General features: G+C 48.1%; 1 protein-coding gene across 1 annotated transcript; it reads right to left on the minus strand.

The window, feature by feature from the left end:
* Positions 1 to 262: 262 nt before the first annotated feature.
* On the minus strand, positions 263 to 8,997 carry Paox (polyamine oxidase). Its single transcript, XM_052196090.1, has 7 exons — positions 8,784 to 8,997; positions 7,860 to 8,346; positions 6,975 to 7,174; positions 5,388 to 5,640; positions 2,690 to 2,802; positions 1,939 to 2,096; positions 263 to 580 (listed from the first exon to the last, which is right to left on the minus strand). The coding sequence occupies exons 1-7, from the start codon at positions 8,938 to 8,940 to the stop codon at positions 437 to 439; spliced, it is 1,512 nt and encodes a 503-aa protein (XP_052052050.1). The 5' UTR covers positions 8,941 to 8,997; the 3' UTR covers positions 263 to 436.
* Between the last annotated feature and the right edge of the window lie 1,877 nt (positions 8,998 to 10,874).

The raw sequence follows: 10,874 nt of genomic DNA on the forward strand, positions 1-10,874 counted from the left end.
ATGCTCATTTTGCCTACCAGTCCAGGGCACCTGACATGGAGCCCTTCATGATCAAAGGAGGATTCATTAGCCCTGGTCCTGGACAACAGCTGTGGGAACACCTTCACTAACAGGACAAAGGGCAATCATGGGCCCTAAGGTGCAAAGAACCCAGAGAGGAAAGTCACAGACTACTAGGGATGGAAGGGGCAGAGACAGGACCTGGACCAGGTGGGGACAGATTGAGAACTGGATGCAGTATGAGAAGTTCTCTACACACAGACAATGTTAACTGCTTTATGTGTACGACACTTAGCGGGGCATCCATGACAGACCAAGCCAGACTCCAACAGAGATGAGAAACAAGACCACGTTCCCAAAATTAAAGCTGCCAGTAAGATCCCCAAACCTCAAACTTGGTCAGCCCCGTGGCAGAGCAGAGCAGAGCAGCAGGCACTCACAGCCTGGGCCGGGACTGCTCCCCCTGTGAGTCCCAAAGGCCAATGAGGCGATCAGCTTCTCTCCAGCCAGACAGGAGGGCCCCGTGTGTGGTAGAATAAAATGTCCGATGTGTGGCTTCCCCAGCAAAGAGTACCTGGAGCTGCAGGAAAAGGCCAAGTTAGAACAGGGATGCAAGTGGGACCACTGTGGGGAGATACACGGAAAACAGAGCCCCTGCCCGTCTATGGGCATCTACAGATGGGCAGAAACCATCGCTGCTTGTGGCGGGCAGGTGCGGACACTAAACAGCACCCAGGTGGTAGGTCCCTGAACTGTGATCAGAAGGGCTGCTGGACTACCATGGGAGAGTGCAGTTAAGCCTAACACACCACAGATGGGTTTGAAATCCCTACCTACAGTTAAAAGTGGCCCGACAATAATGAGCAAGCTGACAGGCACTAGGAGACACCTGGCAAACGGAGCAGTGAATAGCAGGTGATAGTGAGTAGCTGTCTTAGAGATACGCACTGAAATATCCACAGGGATAACTACTCAACAAGTTAAGGGAGAGTGGGAAGATTCTGCCCACTGCGGTAGAAGGTGGAGAAAGGGGACAGGACCCCCTGCTCTACCTGCTTCTCTACAGTTGATGGTTTCCATAACTCAATTGTTTTGAAACGGTCTCACTATGTGCTTCTGGCTAGACTGACTCATTTCGTATCCCACACTAGCCTAAAATCTGTAGTGATCATTTTAGCTGGGAGTACACAGAGGCATGAACCACTGGGCCCACCTAAAGATTTATTTATTATATGTAAGTGCACTGTAGCTGTCTTCGGACACCCCAGAAGAGGGCGTCAGATCTCATTACAGATTGGTTACAGGTGGTTGTGAGCCACCCTGTGGATGCTGGGATTTGAACTCAGACCTTCGGAAGAGCAGTCAGTGCTCTTAACCGGCTGAGCCATCTCTCCAGCCCCCACCTAAACTTTTAATATTAGAATCAGGTGGAGAGTTGGGGGAGTGTCAGTCAGTGGTGGAGTGCTTGCCTGGTGTGCTCAGGGCTTCAGCCCCAATGCAAAAGGAAACAGCAGGAAGCATAGTCTGAGGAGAGCACGGGCCTCCCTACCGGCTACTTTTGTTTCATTTTATTTCTGTAGACAACACTGTACAATTCCTTAAGCCATGGGTATATGTAATTCTGATACAAATAACACATTTGAAGTTCTTGGTTTGGGTCTGAGTTTGTTGAGACATAGTCTTGTTAGCCTTGGCTGGCCCCCTGTAACTTGTTCAATAGACCAGGCTGGCTGTAGACTCTAAACAGTCCTCCTGCCTCTGCCTCCTGAGTGCTGAGACTGTGATGCATGCCAACACATTTGACTTGAAGTTACTCCTATTTTCAAAAGAAGCTGGCTCTGTGTCTGTGAGATCCAGGCCCCACCCACTCATATCATCTTTAGGCCTTAGTTAGCAGCAGGATCCCCCAGTGCCCCACACCAAGGCAGGCCACTATACCTGAGTGCCAGTTCCATCTGTGGGGAGGGGCTGAGCCATCAGATCTAGGTCGTCACCAGTGCTGCCCACAGCCACGTAGCTATAGGAACCCCGGGTGTATGGGGCACTGTGCCATCGAGACCGCAGCACGCTCTTGGCTGCTGGCAACTGTGGGTTTCCTGAAACACAGAGATGGTTAGCTCAGCATTCTCACTCACCTGGAAGAAATGAAGCCAGTGCATGTTTTCCTAAGAGGCATCCATCCTGTCTTAGCTGCTCTCCAGCACTACACAGGGACAGCTGGTGCCAATAAGCCACACCGTGAGATGCCTCCTGTAAGTTTCCTTACCTGAAAGCACCTGACTAGGGACAACCGTATTTATTTTGGATGGAAGATTTTAGAAAGTAAAACTTGGAAGTGTTTGCAGTCCATGACTTGCCCACTGCCCAGGACAAAAGTTGTCTTAGAGATGTGCAGAGCAGAATTCCTTCTTCTCGGTTACAAGCTTATTTCCTCTTAGAGATTGGGAGCTGGAGAGATGGCTCAGTGGTTAAGAGCACTGACTGTTCTTCCAGAAGTCCTGAGTTCAAGTCCCACTGACCATATGGTGGCTCACAACCATCTATATAATATGATCTGATTCCCTTTTATGGCATGGAGGTGTACATGCAGATAGAGTACTTGTATACATAAAATAAATAGTATATAAAAATTAAAAATGAGTAAGGAATACAGAATATATATATTCTGATATATATAAATGAAGAGTACCTGTCATTCTCCGGAGTACTTGGGTTAGAGACAGAAGCACTTCTTCATCTGACAGAGTCTCCATAAATTCTGACTCCAGCCCAGCAATAAACCCACAGAGCACATGTGAAGACCTATATAAACAGAGAGATAGGAGACAGGTCTGATGGACACACACACACACACACACACACACACGATGCCAGGGCCACCACCACATAGGATAGTTCCCAGAGCTCTCCTAGGATCTTAGCTCTCAAAGTATCCCGCTATTTTCCCAACCCTAAAGCAGCATGTGCCATTTCCGCCTTGTCACTTGTACCAAATGTGCAAGAGCAAAGCAGGAATCTGTCCTCAGAAGATGGAGGTGCCAACCAGCCAGGCCAGCAGGCTCTGTGTTCTCCACCACCCTGCACGTGGGGGTGGGGATGGGGGTGGATGCTGATTTCACTTGAGAAGATCCTTAATGAAATAGTAAGAGTTACTGTTTAGGGGGGCTAGAGAGATGGCTCAGTGGTGAAGAGCACTGACTGATCTTCCAGAGGTCCTGAGTTCAATTCCCAGCAACCACATGGTGGCTCACAACCATCTGTAATGGGGTCTAATGCCCTCTTCTGGTGTGTCTGAAGATAGCTACAGTGTACTCACATACATAAATAAAATCGTTTTTTTTAGAAAATCTGATTTTATTAAATTTTGGCCATTGGGTGCATTTTTCTATGTCTGAAAAAAATGGGAAGAAGTGTAAAGGATTTTTGGTGTGCTGTCGTTGAGTGTGGAGCTGCTCCTGTCACACACACCTTCCTTACCTACAAGGACACCTGGCCAACCATGATACTGAGCAGATATTTTCTCAGGGGAAAAAATGCATAGTATGTGTTGATAACAATGAAATTTAAGCTCTCAGGCAAAAACCAGAATTTCAGCAAAATTGTCTATGTTGCCATCAGTGTGACAGCTTCACAATACTGTCAGTTTTCTGATGTCAGTGGTGATATTAACTTTTGACATTACTGCGTGAATTTTGACATTTTCTGAATGACCTCAATTATGGAGAGGCAAAAGTCAGTGAATGAGCTACAGGTTCAGTGAGAGACCCTGTCTCAAAACTAGGGTGCAGAGCAATAAAGGAAGATCCCCGAGGTCCACCTCTGGCCTCGACAGTGTCAGTAAGCATGCATAAACACACACATGCATACACAGAGACGGGAGGGGGCAAGCAAATTTTCTCAAACAAATTGAATTTTAAAGGTGGCAGGGTTTTGTTTATTCACAATCCTCACTGATAATTGGCTGAGGAGAAGACACAGGAGTCTTTCTTATTTCTGCTCTCATTTATACTGATCTTTATCCACAGAGACACAGGATTAGGAAAAAAAAAATAAGGGAGCAGAAGCAAAAGCTCAATGGTAAAGAAATACTGGCTTCTCTTCCAGAGGACAGGGGTTTAATTCCCAGCACCTACATGGTACCCAACAGACATCCCTAACTGGAGTTCCAATGCATCTGACACCTGCTGTTGGCTTCTGGAGCTCTGTAGGCATGTGGCGACAGACACACAGAGAAAACAGCCACATAACAAACCTTTTGAAGGAGGATGAGGAAGGGGAGGAAGAGAAGTAACAGTAGTAGTAACAAAAAAGGGAATAAAATCGATGTAATTTTTCAGAAAATGTAGTTTTTCAATGCTAGTAGGACAGAGAATCTAAATCCCTATTGAAGAACAGATAACTGCAGATGGTCTGTTTCCATCTTGAAAGTCAGGTGACTCCTGTGAAAATAACTCACTCTCTCCTCTCCTCCCCTGGAGCCCTCCAGTGGAAGGCTGCTCTGCAGCTGTGGGTTCCTGCTGCCACCGACCCGAGTCTTCACATCGAAGAGCATGGCCCTTCCTCGCCAGATCTCTAAGTGGACAGTGGACTCCTTCTCTCACATGACAACAGTTCAGTGTCTTCTGATATTATCAAGCCTCAGTCCTCATCCTAAACTATGCTTGGGGACACATACCTAGAATTAGTACCTAGAAAAAGTACACTCCTTTATAGGATGGCTACTGTTGAGCCATCCTATAAAATAGTTGAGACCTTCACCTGTAGATCTATCTGTCTGTCCTTTTTAGATAAGAGTCTGACATATTCAAACTCGTGTTCTTCCTGCCTTAGCTTACCTAGTATTAGGATTACAGGGGTGTATCACTATACCTGGCTAACTGTGGGTCTCTGCTTCTATTATGTAGGAGGCGTCTTACCTTCCATCTAAGTACTATTTCTACAGGTATAGTAGACAGTTTCATACTTCAAATATTGAGTTTCAATATATTATATATATAATTTATAGTTATAAATATATATTTTATTTATAATATTGTTACACTTTTATTTTAATATATTATATTAATATATTATATTTAATATGTGATTATATTTCATTTATATATATATATGTATATATGTATATATGTGTGTGTCTATATATATATATATATATATAGACACACACATATATATATGACATCCCTGGAGTCTAAAAGTACATTCTGGGCCTCCATTTGTCTCTCAGGGCGCCAGAGTATCTGTAACCAACACTTCAGGAGCACATGCCCCTCCTCCAATTAAACAGGCAGAAATACCTGGCAGTGAACTATACTCAGCCGGGTCCTCCAATAGTCTAAGACTAGAGGTAGCAAGTGCTTCCCTAGAGGTCCTGGATGCATACGTACTCAAAAGAAGGCAGGACCAAAAATCCAATGAGCTTCTTGAACCAGGCGTCTTGGGGCGGGAGGGCTGTGTCCTGTAGGGGTGATGAATCTTCCCACACCACCTGGATGAACTGGCAGTCGGGCTCCCAGAAGGGCTCCTCAAACTCCAAGAAGATTTTGTTGTTGGTACCAAAGCCTAATTTTCTGATGGCTTCTGCCTTTTTGTCAGGCAGTGGTGGCTCAAAGAAGGTATCTTGATGTTCTTTAAGAAAACCTGCAATTCAGAACGGGATATAGTTTAAGACAGGTTTTTGTGATGCATGTCTTCAATCTTAACACTCAGGAGGCAGTGACAGGCATGGTTCTCTGAGTTCAAAGCCAGCCTGGTCTACATAGTGAGTCCAGGATAGCAGGAGCTACATGGTAAGACCCTGCTTTAAAAAAAATAAATAAATAAAAAATAATAAATAAGTGAATAAATAAGTTAGATTTTGACTAGAATCTACATCAACAGGAATCTGTCCTGATTGCATAGAGAAAAGTGCTTCTAAACATCTCGTACATTCTTTCAGGTACCTGGAGACACATTCCAAAGGCTGGACCTGGCCATCAGGACTCGAGGTTGACTGCTACCATGCTGGAGGGAAACTACAGACTGCCTGATCACAGCAGGACAGCTAAGTAGGGCACTATCAGAACAGTTCCCTCCTGAGTTTTATCTCTAACTGCCAGTCGCACTACTCAGGGGCAGTCTGTGGTAGTCACCACACAGATTTCACCAAGAAGCTTGTTTTGCTCTTTACTTTGCTAGAAATTGAACCCAGGGCCTCATCCATGCAAACACTCTGCCACTGAATACACTTAGAGGAATATAAGTAGGAAAAAAAAAAAAAGAAAAATAACCCACAGTCAGACAAACAACAAAGACAAACCAGAGGAGAAAACATTTGCTTGAAGCCAACAGGAAAGCAAGAAGGCCTTTAATCTCAGCCCTTAGGAGGATAAGCAGGTGGATCTCTGAGTTTGACACAAGCTTGGTTTACATTGTGACTTCCAAGCCAGCCAGGTGTACATGGTGAGACCCTGTCTCAAAATAAAATTTAAAGTTTAAAAAAGGAAGAAAGAAAATCAGTCCAACGGGAAGCCTGCAAGGCCATACCTAGGCACATGACAGAAACAGTTTCCCCACTACAGGAGGGCATGGGAAGAAAAGTCATTCTAATTCTTCAGGAACAAACCACTCCTGCAGTCTACAAAAATGTAGCCACATAAGCACTTTGAAATTGTAGTGTAAGACCACGTGAAACAGGGAAGTAAGAACTACTGAGTTCCCACCAGCATTTATTAATAATGACATCTCTGAACAAGAAACTGTCAGCCAGGCATGGCAGCACGGTGACCGCAGCACTCAGGAGGCTGAGACAGGACGGCTACAACTGCTACAAATTATGGATGTAGTTTCATCCACCTGGAGAGCCTTAGCATGAAAACATGGCCTCAGCAGCTCAGTAAATACCCAGAGCCAAGGAAGGAGAGCCACCACCAGAGGTCTGTGATGCCTGGGACAGGGATACACACAGCAGCTTAATCTGAAAAAGTGAGTTCTACCTAATGGCACCGTGACGATGACGTGATGTGCAGGCAGGCAGGCGCCATCTTCACACTCCACCAACACAGGGAAGGTCTCCCCTGGAAAAGCGGCTTCCTGGAAGGACCCATTCCAGTGAATGGTCTTCACCGGCTTGTCAAAAACCATCGTATCCTTGGGCAAAGAGGCCAGTATGCCATTGGTGAGTCCTTGGTACCCCCTAGGAGACACAGAAGTTGATGTGTAGTGAAGCAGGCTCTGGAAGGGTAACTGGCAGAAATAAGCCACCCAAGAAGCCACCAGCATCTAAAGGAGCATCGCTCATTGTCAGAAAGAGGCATGGGCCGAGTGCCGGGAAATGAGGCAGCCCCTTAAAACACAAAGCCATTAACATCTACCACCTGGCTAAGTCAATGAACGCAACACTGACTAGTTCCCATGAGAGCCCGAGCCCCCCACCACCACCACACCAGCCCCAGATTTGTGTGCTTCCTGCATCACAGATCCTATCTCCTAGACAGAAGCCTTGGGCCTGGTGGTGGGGGTGGGGTATGGGGGAGCAGCCCCGCCCGCCCGATGCCTTTGTTCCTAGAAGCATGCACAAGCCTGCCTGCCATAGGGAAGGAACCTGCTTGGCTTCCCTGCACCTGAAGGCCCTTGAGTGACACCTGGCACATGAGCTACCCTAGGATATGCGAAGAAATAAGCATTCATGGTATTTCCTCCTCAATTCCTTAGACACATCTTTGCTTAAACAAATTAGGAGAAAGAGAAACCAGTCTCTCTGAGTGGGGAGGGCAGTGCCCTCACCTGCCCGCTCCAGGCCTCTCCCCTTTCTCCCTTTCTCCAGTCTAGTGCCTCTGCCTGGACAGGATGGGCAGAGCTGGCAGGGCTACGGCCCATACCCAGCCAAGGTGCAATCCAGCCCAGGCAGCACTGTATACTCCCCGAACGGTGCAAGGGCCACCAGGTCCATGCTGTGGGTGCCGCTCACACAGCACTCTATGTTGAAGAAGGAATTCAGGAGAGCCAGCTTGAGCTTTTTGGTGTCCTCATCCTCAGTCCAGTTAGCCACCTGCTGACTTATCTCCTTCTTCAGGAACTCTCCAACACTGGCCATCGGGGTCCCAGATTTATTCAGGAATTCTCGGGTCTGGTCTATCAGTTCATGGAACAGAGAGGCCATCTCTGTCACCAGCTCCAGGCTCAGACTTGTTCCAGAGCTGGTACGGCTCATGGAGGGCAAGGCCACGTGCCCTCCTGTCTCCACCAGCTGGTTCTCTTCCGATAATTCTTTCTCCCCCAGGAGCCCGAACTCCACAGCCAGCTGGAAGACAGGATTGCCCTGGGAGGGCCCATGGATCCAGTGTGCACCCAGCTCCACTACTCCACCTAGGAGGGTATAGGAAATGCTACCCGGAAGCCCTCTCCCCAGAAAAATCAGCCCCACCTTTTCGCAAGCAGACTCTAGAATGAGAGTCACATGGTCCCCTTGTATACCAGACCAAGGGTCCTGTCCCTCAGGGTCAAGTGGTTCCCAAAGGCATGGCTTAGTCAGACCAGATTTAAGGAACTTCTGGGGGTTGGGGCGATACAGCCTGTACAGGCTTCCTTCACTTGAGGACAAACCCGAGGAATCCCCAAAACTGAGCAAAGCAACTGCGGGACCCTAGGTTGCCTTCCCTGGAAAGTACTCTAACTTTGGGCAGTTGACTTCCCAGGCTCAGGGAACGTGGGTGTGTGTTCCTTTACTCTAGGAGCCAAAAAAGGAAGTCTTCCTAGCTCAGTAGAAACCGGATGGGGTCTGGGGTCGACCAAGGAGCGGTTACCGAAGCAGCGTTCCGAGCGGATGCGGCCCCCGGCGCCGGCGGTGGCCTCCAGGACCCGCAGGTGTGGAGCAGCCCGGTGGCGGCAGAGCCTCTGCGCAGCGCCCAGCCCCGCGATGCCGCCGCCTACCACCAGCACCCGCGGGCTGCGGGACGCCATGGCTTGCTCAGGGTCCTCCAGCGATCGATGGCTTTAAGCGTCCCAGCAGAGGCGGGCGGGGCGGGGCGGGGCCAGAGGCGGGGAAGAAGGCCGAGTTGTGTAGAAAGGAGCTAATGAGTGTGCGTGGGACTGGAGGTGGGACGAGGGGCGGGGCCTATGGGGTGGCCGGCATGGCGGAAGGAAGGCAAGGTCTGGACAGCCTTGGTGAACATTCGGAACTGGGCCGGAGAAGGGGAGATGGATGTCCTTTGGCCTTCATTGTATCATCCAAGTATGCTTGCGGCTCCCGGAAGCGCTCAAGCTCCAGGTGCTCTGAGCAGCGCTCCTCCTGTTTGGATCCGCCCATAGTCTTCCTTAAGAGGGGTGTGGCTGTATCTGCTACCCGGCGTGTCAGCCAAGAACCCCACTGAGATGCCTAGTCTTCCAGAAGCAGCCTTCCTGGTTCTTATAAGCCTAGAGTGCGCCATAGCTCTAGGCTCCTTTCCACTGGTTTTTGGGCTCACAGTGGAACAACCTACTTAGAAGATAAGTTCTGTCCTGGACCCCCATGCTGACCCAAAGCACGAAGACGGGGATCTTGAAAGCTGAAAACACTGTTTTGGCCAACCACTCTGCACTTGCAGGCTGAGGGGCAAAAATGTACTTGAGGGCCTAACATACTTGATCTCCTCACTCACTCAGAGGTAGTAGAGGTGATATTGGGAAATAAAACTCACTGGTTGTATGCTTTGGGTAGGGGACAATGGCTCTGACACAGATGGGAACTATGAATAAATCTGTGTCTGTAGAGGGTATATTGTAAAGGGCAGGAGGCACATGCCCTCCCCTCAGCTACTAGAACATCACTCTTGTGCCCTTTCTAAGTTAGTGTGTTTAATTGGAACTTGAGAGTTGGGAGCTGAAGCTGCCCTCCAGAGCAAAGATACCAAAGACATCCCACCCTATATCAAGGAAACTGACCTGGAGACAAAGAACTACCCAGTCTGGTTCATTCAAAATGCCAATCTTTAATACTCACCATTTTCCTCTACCCAGTCTTAAAACTTCTAACAAGTTGCTTTCACAAGACATAGAAAATCAAGTTGGAACTGACATGAAAACTTCCCTCCTGCTGACTAGTTAAAAGTTGCTATGCAGGCTGCTGGAGGAGAAAAGTTATCAGTGGCATTGTTCCGTGTCAATTCCCACATGCTGCAGTTACCTGGCCTGCCAAGTAAGGCATAATAGTAGCACAAAGGTTATGGGGATAACAATCTGCTTTTGGATTAGACTTGAGCCCTGCTCTGAAGGACAGAATCCCTGCCTGTTACCTTAAACTAGATCTAAATCAGAGGAGCTCTTAGGCCCTGGAGGGAAGCACGGACCTTCTGCTGTTTTGCTAAATTGTCCTGTTGTCAGACTGCCTTTTAAACGTTGCCCACTGATTCATGCTGCTCTCGACGTTGGCCCGAGGTGCTTCTGCAGTGGGCAGCAATTAGTACAGCGACTCATAGCTAGTCCACGAGCTGAGAATAAGTGACCTTTGAGTGTACAGCATCTGTCTCAGCCTCCCCACCCCCACCCTGTGCTTGGGGAACATCAAGGAGAGGGAAGGAAAAGAGTGTAAGATCCGTGGAGTGGGGAGATCCCACATTGCTCGTTCAGGAGACTGGAGTTCAGTTCCCAGTCGAGCAGCCACATCAGGTGGGTCCCACAAGCACCGGGACTCTAGCTCCAGGAATCCAACTCCCCCTTCCAGCCTCTATGGGCATCGATGCATACATGATATAGACACATAAATTAAAAACTAATAAATATTTTTACAGTTTTTTTTTTTAATGTAACAACCAGAGGATCAAGGAGAGTGCTAGGAAATGCTGACTTCTGGCCATGACATGGTCACCATACTCCAGAACATGCTGCAGCAAAGAGGACCTTACCCAACCAAGATCTAT

Source organism: Apodemus sylvaticus, chromosome 1, assembly GCF_947179515.1.
Source record: "Apodemus sylvaticus chromosome 1, mApoSyl1.1, whole genome shotgun sequence".
NCBI lineage: Eukaryota > Metazoa > Chordata > Mammalia > Rodentia > Muridae > Apodemus > Apodemus sylvaticus.

Coding starts and splice junctions, on each gene's coding strand:
- Paox (XM_052196090.1), bottom strand. CDS start 8,940: ATGGCGTCCCGCAGCCCGCGGGTGCTGGTGGTAGGCGGCGGCATCGCG. Junction 8,347..8,783: donor CCGCTCGGAACGCTGCTTCG/GTAACCGCTCCT, acceptor ATACCCTCCTAG/GTGGAGTAGTGGAGCTGGGT. Junction 2,097..2,689: donor AGTACTCCGGAGAATGACAG/GTACTCTTCATT, acceptor TCTGTGTTTCAG/GAAACCCACAGTTGCCAGCA.